We start from the raw sequence: 21,516 nt of genomic DNA on the forward strand, positions 1-21,516 counted from the left end.
TCAACACTCTGTTACTGACCTCGGGATGGGAGCGAATCCCTGACCACCCACAGTCACAACAGACAAGTTGAAACAGCACTCACCAGCCAGAGGGACATCGCAGAGTTTTCTTTGAAGACACCTGGGGCAGTAAGTCCCTCACAGATCCAGAGCGGTCCTGAACACCTACCTAGCTTTTCTGGGATTAACAAGACTATGTTATTGTCTCTCCCCCCCCAAAAAGAGTTGGATCCACTGACCAAAAAGAGCCTCACAGTCTGGCCCTTATCCTGACACACTTCCTGAACTGCATTGTTAGCAAGGAGAGGAGGAAACACGCACACACACACATGCACACACACTATACAAAGCCGGTGTCAGGAGATCACAACATGGAAAGTGAAAATACCAGGAGCGGTTGTTTGCTCTCTGAGATTTTTAATTCTGAATGATTTTTTCTCGTGCTGCAGCCAAGCTCAGCGTTCAGACCAAGAACAAACTGGACTTCCATGACAGTTGAATGTCCTGTGTAGCTTCATAGAGAAAAAAAATACACAGAGAACACGCACAGTGAAAAATATAATAAAAACAAATGACTCAAGTTTCTCTGACACCTGGCAGACTCAGGTGCCCAACCCGTGGGTCACTGTTGTCAATAGTCCAACAAATTGTTGGTGAAACAATCCAAAAGATGCAATAGTAATTGTAAATGGACTACAAGGGATCAGTTCTCAGCTTACCTTGTGCTTTTTCACTACTACAAGAGGTAGAAAACAGTTCCAGGCAAATGATCCAACACACTGAGGTGCTGGAAGCTGAGGTGAAGAGGTCGCCTCTTTGCAATGGTTCCCCCAACTAAGTAACTCCCAACTAAATAGGCCCCTCCATTGTTTTTTTTAACAGTCCCTTAATGGAAACCACCTCAGACTTGACAGATTCATTGCCAGTCGCCCGTGAGCGCGGAGGTGACGGAGAAAGCGGAGAAGATAAGCAGCCGGAGTATCATGTGACTTTAGCATTACCTAACTCTATCCTTCTCCTCTCGACACAACTTTTACAAGGTTTGGAAGAAAGAAGGGGAGACTTACTTTGCTGGAGATGAAACATAGTTGTGGCCTTGTGGTCTCAGAGGAGGCCACATTACTGTAGCAGAACACACACACATCAAAACTCTCTCACACGCACACACACATATTGAAAGTACACTGGTCCAAGAGGCATAATTCAGTCGTACCACATATGTTCATCATTAACTAATCACTAAAAGAGCCATGAGTCATGTCTTGTCACAGTGAAAACATCTGAATCCAGACAGAGCCAGTACATTACGTAGAGCTCCAGTCCAAGTTGTGATACTGGATCAGTCTCTTAAAGCTGGGTTGTGGTTTAATTTAGTTCTGTATTTATATGAATACATATATTTATGTGTATGAATTCATATGGCAATTATAAAATGAATGTGACTGTGTTTTCAATGGCATTAAACAACTCAAGGACTCAACAACTCTAGTGTTAAAAGCCGGCTGTCATACACAGAGAAATCCTAACTGTGTCTGAACCCTCTGAGCCAAAACCTTATAGGGTTCATTCTTCCTAAAGCCCTTCCCAAAGCCCCTCCACTGGATCAAAGTCTGCATTGTGTGCTTAGGTTTGAACATGTAGAGGAGGGGGCAGGGGTGGGGGGTTTACTTTCTGGCCGATTGTTATCGCTCTTCAAAGTGCTAAGCCATGAGTGAGGCCTCCATGAATGCTGCTGCTAAGGGGGAGTGTCTGAAACGTCCGTGTGTTGTTATGGTTGTGGTTCTCCCCGCCATGTGTGCAGAGGATGAGGCAAAGGCATGGTGTTTAAATTGGAAGCGCATGTTGCATGAGCTCACGCTTGTCATTTGTCATTAAGCCGCAGGAGCACCGCTTAAATGCGGGTCGTGGTATTAATACAGATAACGTGTGCAAGCTTACTGCACCAACTGATCACAACACTGTCTCATACATTACCTACTAAATCAGCAAAGGTTAGAGTCAACTTAAGACAGACCAAAGTATTTTACTTAGTGGCGTAACATGCACGTGAACTCACGAGTGTTAAAGGGATAGTTCAACATTTTGGCAAATTGGCCCACTGCCATAAGGAGTAGGTTCGTTACCTTTAATTGTCAGTGCAAGCTATTTTTTAGAACGGTGGAGCAGAGCCGCAAGCTGCTCAGAGCTACGCTACGGAGGCTAATGGGATTTCTTGGTCAAACTCATCAAATACACAATCCAACAACTCCAAAATGCTCTTGTGGACAAATTGTGACCTGCACATTCACCACACTATGAAATAATAACGCAACGTTACGAGATGGAGTTGTTTCCGAGGTAAATTCATGCGCGTTCCTGTCAGGGGCAGTTTTCCGACAAGCAGTCTCTGCATTTGTTCCGAAAACAACTCCGTCTCGTGACGTTCCATTATTATCTCATAGCGTGGTGAATGTGCAGGTCCAAACTTGTCCACCAGAGCGTTTTGGAGTTGTTAGATTGTGTATTTGATGAGTTTGATAAGGGAAACCAAGAAATCCCATTAGCCTCTGTAGCGTAGCTCTGAGCAGCTCGCGGCTCTGCTCCATCGTTCTAAAAATAGTTTGCACCGACAATTAAAGGTAACGAACCTACTCCTAAAACTATAGGGATTATGGCAGTGGGCCAATTTGCCAAAATGTTGAACTATCCCTTTAGGCAGCCACTGGTGTAGAGACTAAAGACACTGATCAGGCAAAACTGTTTTAGCATTAGAGTACTGGAGGATTACATTATGAGTGCATGGAGTCTATGCATATGAAATGTGCAAGAAATCTTTTTTGCATGTGGGATGATGCTGGCAGGTTATTAATGCCTTGAGTGGGAGTAATCTTGGGATGACATTAAATTAATGCAGACTGAATACGGTGAAAAATTGTACATGACTAGACTTGGCCAACATTTACAATGCTGCTATCACATACCATAATAGCCCACATCCATCTTTCCTTTTAGTGGTGTAGGGGGGCTGGGCCTGATCTCAGCTGACATTAGGCTACAGCTACAGTAAGGCCGGGAACACACTGGACTGTGGCATGAATGTGGCAGCTGGAGAAAATTATGATTTTCATTTTACACCCATGTTAAGTTAGAACAGATGCATCACGTGACCTAGAGTCTAGTTTCTTGCCAATCTTTCAATGATTTATAGACCTGTTGACCTTATATGCTCCCCTTAGCAGCATTATCACCTTCCATTATGGTGGTCTATGTCTAGACTGAATCTGAATATGATAAAGAAAAAACATTTTAAAATATATTTATCTATTTTTGCCCACTATAGCAGCTGCATGTGGATACAGAATCACATCATTGATGTTCTCTGTTGAAAATAAATCAGAAATTAATCTCTATGTATAGAGATAGTGAGCAGTAGCAGCTGCAGACGCACCCAGTCTGAACGCACACGTGTGCATCATCTGTGATACACTGTTATATCAATAGTTTACATAGTGACAGTGGTTTATGTTGTATTTGAGCATGTAACCAATGGTAGCTCTTTTGTTCAGACAGCACAAAAATTATTACAACGATGTAAGCTGTTTAGGGACTGTGGAAACTGAGATCAAATAGGAACTGTGAAATATACTTGCTCTGAGTCTGAATGTATGAAAATAAACTGTAAACTAAATAAACTAAACTTGTGCATACAATATTGTGTGTTTTTTTATAGTACGAAATATTTTCCAAAAATAGACTTGGAGAACAAACAGTCTTCAAGCTAAAGACCAGGGGTAGCACAAATGTAGGGTAAATCCCAAGGACATGAACAAAAATCTTTGTTCTTGCATGTGAGGGCATCACCATTCTCTGAGCCTAGTGATGCTCTCCTCTGGTTTCCTCAGAGGTTCTCACTTTGGGTCCAAAACAAGTTTTTTTCATCCAAGTTTGCTCTCTGACTGCCCCCATTGCCAAAACGCCCTGTAACTGAATTATCATGTCAACCAGTTGACCCAAGGCTGTCAGAGAGAAGGAAACACAGCTGAGCCCAGAGGTCAGCTGCTGTGCCCTTGCTCCTGCCCCAGCCCCCTCCCCACAGTCATTCTGCACCATCAGCACAGACGCTTGCCCCACCTACTGCATCACAGAGGAAGCTCAGTGTCTGTAGTTGTCACTGTGGTACTTGCAAAAGTTGAAGAAAAATATCTGATAGCAGCAGCAGACGCCTTTTGATTTTATAAGAACAGCCTGCTGCACCTGAAGTCTCCAGCCATTAGTGTTTCAACTTTTAAAGGGACATTGTGTAACTTCTCCTGTTATCTATTCACGAAAATCGATTATTTCATTCAAAAGTATGTTTTTCATTAATCAGTAATCACCCCCATCAACAAACTGAAGTGTTCCTTTCAGCTCTGAATTAGCCGTTCATATCATTCATATCTACATGGAGCGGGTAAGCTCGGTGCTGGCTGCCATGTCGTGTCAACCAATTTCATGTGAATGCAGCATGAAAAATACTATTGAGTTGCTTGCGATATACAACCGCAACGCTAGATGGGAGTAATTCCTACACAATGTACCTTTAAAGACTGTAAAGCCAGAATAAAATTTCAAAATATGGAAAACTTTTCCAGCTCTATAATTTTTATTTGGAGACAGAGGGAGAGAGATGTAGATATGGAAAGGAAGTAAAGGAAAGGAAAGAAGAGTTGATCTTTTCTTTTGGAGCTGTTCTCCTGTTTATGCCATGTGGTTTTGTGTGAGTATGAAATCCTTCATGACAACAGTAATCAATTAAATAAATCCAGATTAAGCTGATTTTAATTAATAATACCAGAGACACGCAGTGGTTCTAAATCTTTATTCTGTCAATTAAACTCTTTTCAACACAATCAGGCCATGTGTTTGGGATTTAGGTGCCACCAGGTGTCCAGACTTACTCTATTGTGTTCATATGTCAAGTAGAACAGCTGGTTCACACTTTGTGGGTCTATTTCATCAGTCCTCACTATGTAGCAAGTACAGGAATGTGTGTGTGTAAGTGTGTTTGTGTGTATGTGTGGCCATTATAGCGAGGACGCCCCATTTGTCAGCTTCAGACAAGATACACCCTCTAAACACGGGGCTGCATTTCTTCACAGCACCAACTGTAACCCATGGCGATGGTGAGTCGGCCCAGTGGCCGGGCATTATGCAAATGTAAATCACGCTTGACCGACCACAAGACCGTCTGTGTGTGTCCATCGCACAGCTTCACATTTCACCCAAACTTTATTGGTGCCAGTGGCCCTTTGTCTGCTTTAATTGAATTAACTTCTCAGAAACAGAGCTTGTTGCAGGAGAGCGACGGGACATTAAACAGCCGCCACCGCGCCATGGAAGTATAGTGTTTACATTGGAATCAGGCAGTACTTTAGGAGAACAGGGGGCGTCTCTTTAACTAAATTTTATAACTTGGTAGCATTTACTTTTAAAGAGCTACATGACACACTTGTCAGACGTCACAGCCTCTGAACATCATTTCACCTCAGCGTCTGCAGACTTGCATCATGTCCTTCCTTGTGCCAGTCATTTTAAATTACTAAAATAGTTTTGGTTCATGGGAAAGGGCTTGTTTACTATAAGGAAATCCATTTTCTCAGTCTTCCTACAAATAAATTTGTATGAACACCTTATTTTCTGAAAAAATAAATGGATACTTTTTTTTTATTTCTTTTTTTATGTTTTTTTAGTTACATGACGGATCTCAAAAGTTAGTGTTTTTCTCACTGATGTGAAGTTGGCATGACCCAATGGAAAAATGTGATGTAATGTTTCTGCATACCAGTCAAAGTTCAACAACACTGACAAACCATGATGAAAGCCAGCAGGTTGTTTATGGTGTACTTAGACTGCCTGGCCACCGGAAATAAAGTTTTTCACTCACTGCTCTTCATGTATCTTCTATTTACAGTGGCACTGTAAACAGAGCAATGCAGGTGCAGCTACACTGGTAAACTTTATAAACTGAATGAGTGCCTGAAAAAAAAGACAGACAGAACTAACAGTTCCAATGCTTTCAGCTCCTTTGATTGTCAGTAAAGTCAACTAAACAGCTCCTGAAGCAGCCACTGATTCAACCTCTTCTACAGCCACCCATGTGCTATGCACAGTTTACAACATCTCTAGATCAAACCACATCTATAGAGCCCTGAGGGAGGGGGGCACTAAACTCCTAATTACCAATACTTTCACTTTTTCAGTCATGCAAATTGCACGCTATGGAGTTGCTTTACAGATTAATCAGTCTTTACTTGTGGTATAAGCAAACTACCTCATTTCACTGCCTTAAACAGCATAATGTGGAGTTCCAGTGAAACAAGATAATATTGCATAAAGTATTATGTGTCTCAGTAACATTTGCTCAAAGGCAAACTGTTGTATAATGTCACACTACTGTACAACAGAGATTGCAAAAAGACAGAATATAGGCCTGTCCACAACGCATTTATTTACATAGCATAATTACTGTACTGTTTAAATCCATGATCACGTGTGCACAATAAACTGAGTACCGGTAAATCACTGTAGAAAGACTTGATGGCAATGTCCCCATCTGCTGGTTACAAAACACACTATCATTAAGATCATAGTTGGTCTTAACCTCACTTTGAAGTCGTCTAAAAAACATGCAGCACTCGGCTGTTGTTTTGGCTACAAGCCACTGTTACAAAGGAGGAATGCATTCCCTGTTTATTGGTTGTCTATCTTTTTCTTTCATGTCTGCTTGTCCCCAGTCAAAATGACAAAGACCCTCCCAGATCCTCCCAGTGTCTCGTGGTTTGCCTCAGCAAAAAAAGAAGAAGAAAAAAAAAATAATGAATGTTGCTGCTGTGTGTTGATGTGGTGTTCGGCCAGTCTCTGAGATAATGTAAAGCAAACAAACTTGCACCATCTTGATGTCACAGACTTGACCAGACTTGAATTTTACTACCAGTGCTCTGTGGCTGGTCTTATTCAATGTGCATTAAAATGGATTCGCAGATAAGGCATGGCTTTAAAAACTTAAAACTAGGCTTTACTGTTTTACTTTACTGTTTCCAGAAATGTATCAACTTGATTCTTACTTTCTGACTCACACATTTTAGTAATGTTGCCAATTTTCTCTCTGCATTATAAATTTATATAATTTCTAATAAAGCCAATGCTGGCCTTGACCTTGTGTTGTTATGTCTAATTGCTGTGAATGGACTCTACTAACAGTTTTTATTCACTTGGACTAATGTTCTAACTTGAGGAAATAAGTGAACATTTGATCTGGTGAGGTTCAAATTGCTCAGCACAGCTGGTCACATCAAGTAAAGTGCACTGCCTACCTACCTGACCCATTGAACACTGTTACTGTTGCTTTAAAGCTTCAGTTGGTAACAATTATTCAGTCATATTTGCTGGAATTGTCACTATATTCTGATGGTCAGACATTAAATGAGTAATTTAGGACAAAATCCAACTCCTCTGGCTCCACCTACAGCCTGTAATCGTATTTGCCAAAATCCACCGCGCCCGACGATTCTCCACCAGTCAGGTAGAGGGAGCAGGAGGAGCAGCCAATCGCCGCTCCTACACGTCGTGCTATGGATACGGTACATCTTTTTTTTTTTTTTTTTTTTCTCTGTGGGTGCGTTCATGACTACTTTGTGTGTGTCTGTGTGTGTGTGGGGCGCTTGGCAGAGGTTCATAAAGGGACCTGACGGAGTATTGTCTTGAAATTTCCGACCAAGTCGCGGAGTTTACTTTCACTTTCGTCAACTTACCAACTGGAGCTTTAACACGCAATTAACACAAAACTAGTAAGCTATGCTAAAGATGTATACAAGCATTTTGGATTCAACACATACCTATAAAAGGTGTTTGTGACATCATCATCATCAATTGGTTGTCAATCATTTCTATGACTGACTTTGCTGGTTGCATTCAAAATAAGATAAAGAAATTCAGTGTTAGTTTGAATATGACCTTGACTTTTTCCATTTGAAGTCATTTGACTTTGACCTTCTGAAAAAGTAACTGCCTCGTGACTCTGATCAGCTCCCTGTCAGACTTGAACCAATCAAAAGCAATGTATTTTTATTTCTTCTTGTAAAAAAAAAAAAATTGATGACTCAACCTTCAGTCAAGGGCGTTTCATAATTGTGCATCCAATTATTATTATTTCTCAAATTTTTCCATTCCTCGCCCAAACTGTGAGTCACTATAGCTATGTTACTGTTCCAACCTCTGTGCTGTGATGAGCTGCTTCAAACATAAGGCTGTGTCTGTGATTGTTGTGACCCTACAAAGCATCAGCTCTGTCACACGGGATGGCCCTTCATTCTCACTGTCTTCATCATCTTCCCTGTTTCATCTCCATCTGACTCATCAGTGAGGTCAGCAGGAGAGGGTGAAGATGTAGGAGAGAATTCCTCCATAGCAGCAGGTGAAGAACATACTGTAGTGCTTGATATACATTTGACGCTATTTGTCACCAGCTGTCAATTTATACCCATGACAAGTCCCTCTTTAGTTTCATGTTTGTGATTATGTGTCAATGAAATGAACTCGGACAGCCATTTCTGGACATGTTTAAGAATACAGATGGCAGGTGTTAAAGGCTGAGCCACAACAGAGCTGACTGGTGATATAAGACAAATGAGCACAATGACAAAGTGATCTAAAAAATGTGCAACAAAATTGAAAGTGCCCAGATAGGAATGTTCTCCAGTGAAGCCGTAGGTAACACTTGGAGGGAGCTCCTGACTGATAATACAGCCATTAGAGCTGCTTGCTTGGCTTCATGTAGTCCTGTTAAAAGGCCCTTTATCTAACTGCAGACTGTTAAATCCATTACTATTATCTGTGATAAGAGAACCCAACCTCAGGACAGATAAAAAAAAAAATAGCAGGCAAAAATTTGGGGCATGTTTTTTTTCCCACCAACACTGATGTAATGTAATGTTGCACCTAGGATTAAATATTACAAACCAAATATTTGACATAAGTTAAGAGCTGTTCATAGTAATGAATAGAAATCACTCAGAATAAAGGGTTCATACTTTTGTATATTCTCTTTATGTGTGATAAACACATCTTTCCTTTCACAGTTTGCTACCATAACAGAAGGCCAGACAGGTTAACTTGTAAGAAGTAACGTGTTAGATTAACTATGAGTGAATGTAGTTTTCCCATGATAAGAATCCCTGTTAATAAGTAATATATCACTTGCATACCCACAGAACTATTGGCCTCCAGTCTGAGGTGGCACAAAACACAACACAGCACAATACAATACAATGCAATTCAATCACATGGAGGCATTCAGGCTATTTTCAGAGCCATGCTATAAAGGCTTGCCAAGACAGATAGGCAGGCAGGAGGCAAAGAAGTAGCAGATTATGTTCTCAGGACGTCTGTGACTACTGTAATGTAAAATGAAGTGGGCTTAAAGGGTAAAACCCCTCAATTTAGGTAATCCAATCTGTTATTCTTCTGTCTGGGAAACTCCATGTGGAACCAAAGAAACTACGTCTGTGTTAACACTAAAGGTATTTATTCTCAATCCCCTAAAGCTGCTGTTATACAACTCTAATTGTGGCTCACAACTGTTTATAATAATGTTACATGTGTTTTACATAATGTCCCATACAAATGTACAAACCACCATATCAAAGACATGTATACACAATAAAAACATGCAGCAGCAGACACACCAGTAACCAGTACCTTAATGTGAATACACTGGTAGTGGTGAAAAATAGTTTGTCCACTAGGAAGCACTGAAATTCTCTCAGCTGTAAAATTCAATGCAATTTAGAAAAAAAGAGAATCAAATCAAAAGGATTATTTTTGACTGTTTATGCTCTTAAAATAAATAACTATAGGTTGATATAAAAGTGATCATTACAATTAACAGTAACACAGAGATAAAATTAATCTAACTCCCAATAAACTAATAAACCTACAAGTAGAAATGCAAATGCAATACATATAAATAAAAGACTAAAACTAGTTAATTATTATTTAAAACAACACGTTCTATTTTAAAAGGAAAGGAAAGTGCTGGAGTATTGCACATTAGACTGAGCTATTGCACATTGAAGAGTTTTATGGCAGCAGGGAGGAAAGACTTCCCTTTCTACATATACAAACTAGGGATGGGTACCTTTCACATTTAAACCAATACAGTACCCATACCCGGTTCCTGGGAACCAATACCAGTATGCAACGGTATTTGTTTCCGGTACTATTTTGTGTGTATTTGTAGTTATTAAAGTTATTAAACCTGGCCAATGGGTGTCCCAGAACCTACGTGGCCCGACTCACCAGCGTTAATTCTCGATATGAGACAGCCAGGTACCATTCAGGTTAAATATATTCCCTTTTGGAAATGTGGCACTGTTTGATTTTACGTTTATCAATACCAATTCAGTCAGCACCAATAAAAGTACAGAATTCGATACTCATCCCTAATACAAACTAACATAGATTGCATGTGTTGTGTAGTAAATTTGTACCTCAAAATTTTGTGGTGTGAACTGGGAATATGAAAAATGTTTTTCAGTGCATATATACAAATTTAGAGTACTAAGTGTGCAGATCTGTTTTTCCACAAAATGAAAGACCTGATTAATCAAGGTTTTTCATTTTTTGTTATCTTTAATTGTCGATGCAAGCTATTTTTAGATCAGCGGCACAGAGTCGCAAGCTGCTCAGAGCTACGCTACGGAGGCTCATGGAATTTTTTGGTTTCCCTCATCAAACTCATCAAATACACAATCCAACAACTCCAAAACGCTCTGGTGGACAAGTTGTGACCTGCACATTCACCACGCTATGAGATAATAACAGAACGTTACGAGATGGAGTTGTTTTAGAGGTAAATTCATGCAAAACAGCTGATGCGCGTTTCGGTCGGGAGCAGTTTTTCGGCAAGCAGTCTCTGCATTTGCCTCGAAAACAACTCAGTCTTCTAACGTTTCATTATTATCTGATATTGTGGTGAATGTGCAGGTCACAATTGTATCTGTAGACAAATTCCTATGAACTCATGCAATATAGAATTGAATGCCCAACCCAACATAAAAAATAGAATGAGTATATTTTTAGCTGTGGTGTGAACACAGCTTTGGAGTTACCAAAAATGAACTCCCGCCCTCTGTAAATGATATTATCTCTGGCACGCCGGTGATGCTTGCATAGGATTGCAGGCGTGTGCAACACATGTGCAGCATCAGGTCCCAGAGTGTGATTTAATTAAAGATTCCTTTGCTTGGTGCACAGGGTGGGACACACCCGCTCTCATTAACAGGGATCAGGACCGGAACGCGAACCATGTGCAGGTTTTTTATGGAGGGCTATTGAGTTACTACTCCTGTTGTACTAATAATAATGGCATGACAAACTTTCTCTCCAGAACAATCAACTGTCACTACCCAGTGTTGTGTTGGGCTCTGCAGCTCAATCCACAGGCAATATCATAAACTAGAGTAGAAACAATACACTGATGTGTTTGGTGCATGAGATTTAACTGTCTGTCCTTTTCCTACAGATTGGTCTTCTACAATACAGAGAAGCCTTTATAGCTGTACAGCTTTACTTGTGACAACACTTTATTGGACACTTTATGGCTACATTTCATAATGCCCATTACACTTTCCCTCCCTGTCCACTGAGGAACCACATTCCAGTGCAAATACCTATGAAATTCCTCCACAGAGGAATGTCTAAGTGTGCAAACCTATCCTTTTAAAAAGCAGTGAGGGTGAACTGGCAACAATGATCTGCCTCAGCTTGTTACAAGCATTGGTGCAAAATAGAAGGAGAGAGAAAAAAATCTGAGGTCTTTCTTCCTATGTGTATTCAGAGTAAATGCAGCATGTCAAAGGGGGGGATTTATTAGGTCCCCAAAGAAAAACATTCTCCCGATGATGAAAACATGATTGGGCGACCTGGGTAGCCCAGCCTAACTTCTGGTCCACTGTCACAGTAATTACCCTTGGAGCCCGGAGGCATCCGACCTTGGTGAAAAAGACCCCAGGGAAATAGAAGAGCCACAAATATCAACAAAAGGCACATTTTGAGGCAAAAGGGATGCGACCTAGGAGAGCCAAGCTTCCTGTCCATCACTCGGAAGTCTTGTGAATGGCTACAAAGGCCCCCAGAGAGAGACTTTGTGGGATTTCGACGTTGCCAAGAGCCAACGCAACATCGTCTTGCCAAGTATTAGGCAGAAGACAAGCAAATCTCCCCCACACGTAGAGAAATATCAACAAAACTGCAGCATAAAGGCCACATTCACAAGGGCACAAAGCCACCGAGGCCTGCATGGTATAGGGCCAAACGGGCTGTATTATGCTGCGCTGATGCCACAAGGTCTGAGGCGGAGGTGGAAGTTAGGCCTCCGCTTTACATTCCAAGAATAGGGGCACGCAACCGTGACTCTGGAGAGAAAATACAGTTGCCCTGTCCCTTAATCTATCACACTGACTGACACCCTATCCACTGTGCATTGCCAAGTGAATTAAAGACATTTTAAGAAGCTCAATGAACGCCTTTTGTGTCCCATTATCTTCTTGTCCCAGAGGCTTTGTGAGCGTCGTTACGCATCACTGCATCAGTAATGTCTTAAAAGGCTGTTTGGAAAAGAAATATCCGCTCATCGGATTCACGCATCCTTTGACCACGGGGCTTTGAAAGTAAAGGAGTTGACTTCCAAAATGGATAAAAAAGGGCTGAAGTTATTAGACAACTCCAAACTGGTTGTTGGCACAAACTGAGGAATTTCTCAGTCCTAAATAAATAGCTGTGATTGTGGACAAGAACAATTTTCTTTTAGTTTTTTTTTTGCATTCTCTCTCCTCTGCCATCTGAAATCTCTACTAATCATAGTCAAGCCAAACTGGCCGCCACATGTTCCGTCTGCACTGTCACGTGAAGAGCAGCTCTATAAGAAACTTCCTACTCTGAAGTAAAACGCTGAAGTGTCCGCCAGAGGTTAAATTCCTGTGTGCATTGGCATTAAAAGGTAAGATGACAGGGGTTAACTTTGCCGCGGCATCACAGCCCTCTCCTGGGTCAAGCACACATTGGGCACCTTTCCACATGAGGAACACACAGAGAGGGTCTTGTTCCGCGGGCCCATGTGCAGGTCAGCGCCGGCAGGTAGTGAAATGATAGGCCTCCCCAGAGACGCAGCACAGAGGACACTCTGTTTCCCCACAGCTAAAACATCTACTGGAATGCAATATGGGGTGGCAGGTAACTTTCAGTTCACCACATACTTTTATCAAAAATCTTCGAATCCCAGGAAAGCCCCCGCCTGCCGTCTGACACTCTGGTGGGAATTCAGAAATGGGGGGAGAGAGGGCTGGACCTGACAGGCATCAAAGTGAAATGAGGATATTTTTTTTAAAGAGGCATGATCAGCTGTTTCACTGATTCTTTTGCTCTGCTCATCACTTGAAGAATTATACAGACTGAAACACATGAAACTATCCTCAACTGGATTTAAGACTGTTGTGATGTAGGTGTTAGACTTCCCATGATGCGTAACCGTGCGTTCACACCAAAAGCTTCCAAAGCGTCAAAATACCGGAAGTCAATTAATTTTCAATGAGAGCTCGGCGACACTGAGCGTCCAAAGCGTCAACTGGCGTCACCGCGCTTCCAAAGCGTCCAAAGCGTCACCAGACGAGAAGTTGAGCCTTGGTTAACTTTAGGGTAATAATAAGAAGAAGAAGAAGAAGAATAAATTTTATTTGTAAAGCACTTTTCATAAAGTAATCTCAAAGTGCTACAGAAACCAAAAACAAAAATAAACAAAAGACTAACGGTGCATTCACACCAAACGCGATGGACGCGATGAACGCCACAACTTTCCATTAAAAGTCAATGTAAATGGCGCGATGACACGCGATGGCGCGTCGGGCGGCGCGTTTCGGGCGATACGAGCGACGCGATGAAGCGATGGCGCGTCCATCGCATCATCGCGTCCATCGCTTGAAGTTGAAAAATTTGAACTTTTCAAGCGACATCGCGTGACGCTGTGCCACGACATCCAATCAGTGTTGATATTCAACCACGTCACCGACACAGCTGCAGACACACATTTCAAAACATGGTGGAGAAGATCACTGTGGCAAGTCTCGCTCACCAGACCCTCCTACAGAGAACCTGTGGCTGTGTAAAAAAAAAAAAAAACAACAACCCAGGGGCTGTGTGTGTTTTCCTCAGATCAATAATATACATCCATGGCCGTTTCCCGGAGCTTTATGACACGACGTCGTACTTTTACCGCGGTCGTAATAAAAAAAGATAATGCCTGCAGAGGGTCAGAGGACCTACAGCTTCCTCCTTGTGAATATTTCATATGTATTTATATTCATTATTATTTCTCAGCCATGGTTGAGGAGAGAAAGAAAATAGCGGGAGGTGGGTTGCATCATAGCGCGATGAAGCGATGAAGCGATGGTGAAAAATGTGACAAATATGTCAAGCGACGCGATGCTCGCGTTACGGGCGATGGCATCGCTTCCATCGCGTTTGGTGTGAACGCACAGTAAGAGAAAAATCAGACACGATTAAAATCAGCAGTAGAAAGAACAGCAAAAGGAGGAGATGAAGTGCAGAAAGAGAATAAAAACATCTAGGAACGACCTAGGAAAGCCTGTCTGAATAGAAAAGTTTTAAGCCCTTTTTTAAAGGCATCGACAGACTGGGGTAATAAGCTATGACTCGGTTCGGCGGCAACCTGTCAGAATAGAGATGTCCTCTGCCTTTTTTTTGTATTTCGGCTCCCCAATGACCAGCGCGATCGAACTTTGACGTCAGTCACGTGACGAGCGGCCAAAGCTGCTAAAAATATTTGCCGTTTTGGGAGCTGTCTTGTCTGAAGCCCACCCTAGAGCGTTTTTGACGCTTTGGAAGCTTTTGGTGGTGAACGCACAGTAACAGGAAAGTTTTATCATCTGTCTATATGTTTGATCAACCTTTATGTACATAAGAACTCCAGACTATTTACAATGATCTGTTATTGGGTCATTACTAAACACTGACAACCAATTTCACAGGTGTTTCTTCTCTTTACACAAAAAAGAAATGCATCAGTGCAATTTAACAATGCCTGAATACCAAAGTTAAAAAAAAAAAATCACAGTTTTAGTTTTAGCCATATACCTGTAAAAACAAAAAAAAATCACTGCACACAATTTTGTTTTTCATTTGTAGCCTATATTTAGTAATACACTCTAGGAGAAAACTCAGTATTCCTGCCAATATCTTTATGCTGTGGATCCCACTTAGAGATTTAGCACCAATTGTTTTGGTAGCACCAAAACTAAACTAATGCTGCAAACAGTAGAACCATGAGGGGACACTGCTTCCAGCACAGGAACTAAAACAGGCTAACAACACACAAGGGCTGCACAATTAATCCCAATGTGACAGAAATTGCAATACTGCAGAGTGCAATATCAAAATCACAAGATTTTACCATTTTTATAAAGGTAAAATGTGTCACAATATTGTTATAGTAGACTGTCAGCATGTGCTATGTGACGGCAACTAATCAATTTTTTGCCACAATACCGAACAAAAATCACACCAATCAATTTCGATTTTATATTTTCTAGGTGAAAATTCAGGCTGAAATCACAATCACAATATCCTCCCATATAACATTCCAATATTATATTTTTTTGCATATCTTACAGCCCTAATGGCCAGTGTCAAGACAACGGAAAGCCAACACTCCAAAAGTAATACTGCTTTATATCTAATATACCAATGTGTGAGTAAGAAGATTTCACAACTTATTAACTTTATATACTTTCTATATTTAAAAAAAAGACTCTAATGCACAGATTGTCTCAGGACCAGTATATCACACAACTCTGCTCCACTGTTGCTGCAACAGGAACAGGGTCTATGTATATTCTGTCAGCTTAGCAGCTTCATATGGCTAACGTGTTAGCAAACTATATACCATTTACAGAGTAGCAGATACAGCAACATGGACATTGCATTGGAGTCGCACCTCTCTGCTCATGATTCAGCCCACTCTTTATTTATCTCTGGCTTGGTCTGCCAATTATCAGCTGCTAGAGTGTGACTTTTTTTAAGTAATGCAATTACAGAGTCAACAGAACAAGTGGCAACCAACAGATGAGGATTTCTTCCAGTAGTAGGCAGTGTTAAATGAAGTACGGACACCTGCATGTCCTTGTCATGAGTCTGTGCGGACAAAGGAAAAAGTAAGAATTTATAGAAAACTAAACAAAAAGCTTCATTCCTGCTAGATTTTTTATTCAGTCCCTCTTTTGTTAGTAACTCAACAACTTTAATGCAATTAGAGTTTCTCAGCTAAATGTTTGGGAGTGGCTGCCCAGGATTTAATATGGCGTGGCTCACACAAGCTTTAGGGATTCAGTCATACAGAAGGAAGGAATTAGGAACATGAAAATTGAGATTCTAAGCCAGTGCTGATTCTCAGTGGGAATGTCAGAGTTAACAGCCGCTATAGGCTACATAACAAAGTGCTATGTAGATGCATAAAAAAACCACAGATGGGGGTTTAAATGTCCCTTAGCATAAAGTTGGTTTTCATGTGCTCTTAATGACAGAAGCAGGTCTAGGTTCTACTGTATATTAATACTGTGAAACATCAAAACACTCAATCCACAGAGAAACGCACACACCCTGTATTCAGAAACTGAGCCTGAAAACACTCCATCAGGACTTCTGTGACTTTGTGACGTCACTGCTCTCATTCCACCATTTAACTTCGCAGGATTTAGTTTCTTTAAGTGTTTACCTAAAAGATGTTGAAAGCTATATTTTCATTCAATCACAAGCAAAGTAATATTTGTAATATCTCTTTAAAAGAGAAACTCTTTAAAAGAGAAACAAAGAAACTATTTTACCTACAAGTATTACACTTTAACATTAATTAATACAAGAACGTAAAACCCATTCACTTTCTGTATGTGCGGTAGGCTATGTGTCTGAGGCAGTTTGTGATCACGCCATTCTTGGAAAAGTGTGTTGTTCTGATCTCTTCTCCGCTGTCTGTCAGCCTGTGTGCTGCTATTACACAACAAAACTTCAACACCAAGCACACAACATAGAACAGAATTCTTCGCTGAGGTCTACTCAAGACCCCCTCATCTGCTGCAAAGTCTAGACTGTGTGTACTTTGGTTTTACATGAGGGTTTTACTTTCTGCTCGATTGTTATCACTCTTCAAAGTTCTCCTTGAGCGCTGCTGACAGGAGCAGCCACAGTCGTTGTCTTCTTCTGAGGGAAAACCACAAGCATCTATACACATGGAGCAATTACCATAGGAAGCAATTTCTCCCATGCACGCACATACTGTACACCTCCAACCCAAACAGAAGCATGAAAAAAGAAACTGCAGAGGAGGTCAATTTGTTCAGCACAAAAATGTTTAGTCTAGTCTGAAGCATTAAACTTCTCACTATTTAAGTCACTTCTTGCATTGTATTCACGGAGAAAACAAACATAAACAGCCCCACAATCTTTAATGTTGATCTGAAATGTCCCTTTAAATCATGAGGGAATGCTGATAGTTTATACGCAGCATGGCGGACACTTGGCTCCTGCACTTGAGTGACTATTTTCAACACTTTAGCACCACTTCATTATTTCAACCACAGCTCTACTGGCAGAGTGGAGACATTCATTTCCCACAGCTCGCCATGTGCCCACAGACCTACACGCCTCGGTGCCAGCTGTTTGTCTTTGCTACTTGACAGCTCTGCACATCCAGGAAAAGCCATCCGTGATGCGCTAAAAATGTCTCCCCAGTGTTACTTCCCAGCAGCACAGGAATTATAATTGTTTAATGTAAAGTCTGTCTGTGCCGAGGAGGGCGATAATGTTGTCTGTGCGCGACTTCAAGGACTGTCTGTCCACAGTTACACACCACACATGGCAGCATCTTGATCTGGGCTACTTACATTCAGGGGGTAAATCCACATTTCCCTCACCGACCTCAGTCTCTTGTAAAACTGTGTAAAACTGCAAGTGTGTGAAGACTAGTCTGCAGGTGGATAGAGAAACCAAACCACGCCTCATACTACTGCTACAATGCAAACTTGCACAAAGCAAATTAAAATAGATAAGGGAAAATATCAAGGCAAAGGTCACAATATCTCAATTTTTAGGTGATTACCAGTGCTGAGCGTCCTCCTATTTGGAATCTGTTCAAATGAACACATTTCTGAGATCAGTGGTGCTGATGGAAGAGTGCTCGAGCTCATCTGCTTGAGCTGCAGCAGTTTGTAGTACAAACAAGGTTGGGAAACCCTGACCACACCAAAAAGCACTGGAAACCCATATGAAGGCTCGTCAGGCGAGAATAACATAAGGCTGTGGTTTCAGCGAGCAACTCTACGCAAAATGAAAAGGGACCTCATTAACTTTGAAGCTACTACAGTGAGTCATCAGGGCAAAGATGCATCCTATTATATTCATTCTAAGGCACGCCATGTTAGCTCCATCAAAAACCAGTCCTGAATCCTTCTTGATCACCCCCAAATAATTGTCACCTCATCAGACTGGGCCCACATCACATGGTCAGTTCTCACAGACTGATGTTTCTGCCATAATTAGTCAGAGCTGGAATGCTGAGTGTTGTTCCTCACATACAGAGCTCAGATTAATATATGTTTAAATACACAGTGAGAGTAACCATATCACTTTTCACTGGATAAGAAAGTGTAAAATTAACTCTGATGAGTTTGGATTTCTATAAACACAAGCAGTGGGCTATATCGCACCATGAGAAATAAATTTAACCGGCATTAGCCTGCAGCTGGATGAGTTCTTCAGTCTGACAGAGCAGAAGGGGAAAATAGTGCAGGTCACAGGTCAGTGACCACATTCCACAGGGCACTGAGTAAAGCCTCAGGCTGCAAAACAATATCATATCTAACCACACATAATATATTATACAGCTACTGAGATTAGAGTGAATACAAATGTAAAGACAGAGGCAAGGAACAGGAAATCAACTCCATGAAATCATTGCAGGTAGCCTATAATCACCACTTTCATCCTTGTGTTGTGTTATGAAGTGCAAGCATGACTGAACTTGGACTTTTCAAAGCCACCACCCCCAGCAGTCGTTAAGGTGAATGGGTTACCTCCATTCAGGCTGCGTTTCAATGGCTAATGTCACACAATATACCTGGATTACTGGTTGTGTAGGCTACTGACCGTTTTTGAACGACCGCTGTCTGTCCTCCGCTCTATTGTGTGGACCTGCTCACTACTGCTCCTGTCCTGGAAGTCTGGACTATGGTTTGTCTGCATCAATGACTCAGTTTATGTTTAGTTTATCAAGTGAAACCAAAGGTCGGAAAGTCTTATCTGACGCCTCAAGGAAGTCTGTTATAAAAAAAAATGATATTAAATAGATCACACATGTGGAAGTAAACACGTCCAATGTGCAAGTCGGTGTGAACAAGCTGATCAAACATCACATCTATGATCTGCATCAACTCTAAAGTTTGAAGCCCAGTCTTCTCTGCAAGCACTTTGACCCCCCCTCCCCTCCCCTCCCCTGGCTGGTGCATTCAGTCAGTCCTGCTCCTTACCTTCCTCAGGCTCTCTTTCGTCTTCTCCTCCTCATGTTGGTACACTGGCATTTGCAGAAAGTCCTCTTCACAACAGATGAAGCTCACCGTGCATCCCATCCGAGCAGGAGCCGCGGCGCGCACACGTCCATTCAATGCTTTTCCACCGCCCGGGTCCCTGTCCCTGTCCCTGTCCCTGTCCCTGTCCCTGTCCCTGTCCCTCACACACACCGCTGCTCTGGAGGTGAGGAGGAGTTTGTGACTTTATTCCACTCGCTCCGGCATCACTGCGGGTATTAAGAGAGAAATCCCTTGTGCGCAGGAGGCTCCCCGCCGCTGTTGTTGTGTTGCAGTCACCACGCGCTGACAGAGCGCCACGCTGAGATGTGACCTCCCACTGCACGGTGCGCACACACACACACACACACACACACACACTCACGCACTGTGGAGGGGCGGTAGACAGGTAGTAGAGTCCTTCAGCAACACGTCCACACCCCCTCAAGTGGCAGCTCCCCTCCTCCCCCTCCCCATCCCTCCCATCTTTACATTTCTGTGGCTATATGGTTTTCTGATTGGACATCCAGGCTGTCAATCACAACTCAAACTGGCGCTTAAAAATAAAAATCACTAAATGACTTGCTTTAACAGAAACGACTCTCCTACTGGTGAGCAGTGATGGGAATAACGACAAGGCTACACTTTTTTCAGTAAGGACCTAATCAAAAAAGTTACTTACTAACTAAAAGTTAAGTGCCCAACACTTGTGGTGAGTCTGTTTGGCCTGGAAACGTCTACACAGATGTGGTCAGGGATCGGCTCGTTCATGACCTCCAGAACCAGCTGCTTCAACAAACCACTGATGAGTAGTTGCTGTCCTTGGTGGAGTTGTTTCGTTTCATGCAAGTATGTCTCCCCCTGCTGGATGTCCGATGAAGAACTCATAAGCACTAAACTGTTCTACCATAGGCTGCCTTTATCTAAGCTCTTTGTTTTAATTGAAGCCCATTGCATGTACGTGTGTATGATCCAAGCTTTACTAATGACATTAATTATGGATGTAGTCTGTTTAGTCGTTAAATTGTCAGAACTCTAGTATCAGCAAAGCCATGGGCGTAATTTATGGGGGAGTTAGGGGGGTTATAGCCCAAAAAAACAAAACAAAACAGAAAATCAAATCTAGCCAACATAACCCCATAAATGATCATATAATTGCAGTGAATAAAGATAAGTTGACATTTTTACTGGTTTAATTTCATATGTAAGCAACCAAAAGTAATATTTTTAATAACCTTACAGCAACTGGTTGCTGGTTTTCTCATGGCTTCTGGTAAGGCTATATGGGAGGACAGTAGAGAATAAATGTGATGGTAGGATTTAACTGATCGTTTTTTCTCTCTCAAGCAAATTTGGTCTTTATTGTATTAATACCATGGTGTAGTGTGCTATGTTCATAATGCCTCTGAGTCTGCAGGCAGGCTAATGGTTAACCTTATCATAGCCTAGCTTTCTAAATAACCAATTCTCATTAGTTAAAGCAGAAGTAAGCGGAACGTTGTTAGAATAAATGTGTTAAATGATTAACACCAAAATAAAATGCATGAGTGAAATACCTTCTACTTCTGTTACTAATAGCCTATGGGATGTCAAAATAAAGAGGTAAATTAGCCTGGTCTTTTTACCAAAGTTAATGATTTTGCACTCTTCACCCGCTGACTTTTCTTGCTTTAAAAAAAACCTTATGTGGGCAGAGATCGTACCCCAACCCCCCAACCCCATGTTTAACCCAAAGTTATGCCCTTCAGCACAGCAAAGCACATATCTGTTAACGTTAATAGATAGACCTGTGATTTTCAGGAGTTACTAAATGAAAATATCTATCAGCCAAACACTGAGAGGAACCCTGGCTGGTCAGTGTCACCAAAATGGT

The 21,516-nt window shown here is 41.6% G+C and overlaps 2 protein-coding genes across 16 annotated transcripts in view; one reads left to right on the forward strand and one right to left on the reverse strand.

Annotated features, from left to right (window-relative positions):
• Nucleotides 1-19,767, reverse strand: part of tns1b (tensin 1b) — a 196,900-nt gene extending 177,133 nt beyond the window's left edge. For 13 of the 15 annotated variants that reach the window (XM_085764458.1, XM_085764455.1, XM_085764451.1 and 10 more), the window contains exon 1: nt 19,608-19,742. In XM_085764458.1, coding sequence (XP_085620584.1) covers nt 19,608-19,706 — 99 coding nt within the window. In that variant the 5' untranslated portion in view covers nt 19,707-19,742. Of the gene's footprint in view, nt 1-83; nt 269-19,607 lie in introns of those variants that run through there. The other 2 variants (XM_085764453.1, XM_085764449.1) reach the window with 2 other exon arrangements.
• znf142 (zinc finger protein 142) overlaps nt 1-21,516 on the forward strand; it is a 211,709-nt gene that overhangs the window by 141,149 nt on the left and 49,044 nt on the right. The gene's annotated exons all lie outside the window — the stretch shown is intronic.

This window comes from Trachurus japonicus, chromosome 21 (assembly GCF_045865225.1).
Source record: "Trachurus japonicus isolate A0001 chromosome 21, Traja_1.0".
In the NCBI taxonomy this organism is placed as follows: domain Eukaryota; kingdom Metazoa; phylum Chordata; class Actinopteri; order Carangiformes; family Carangidae; genus Trachurus; species Trachurus japonicus.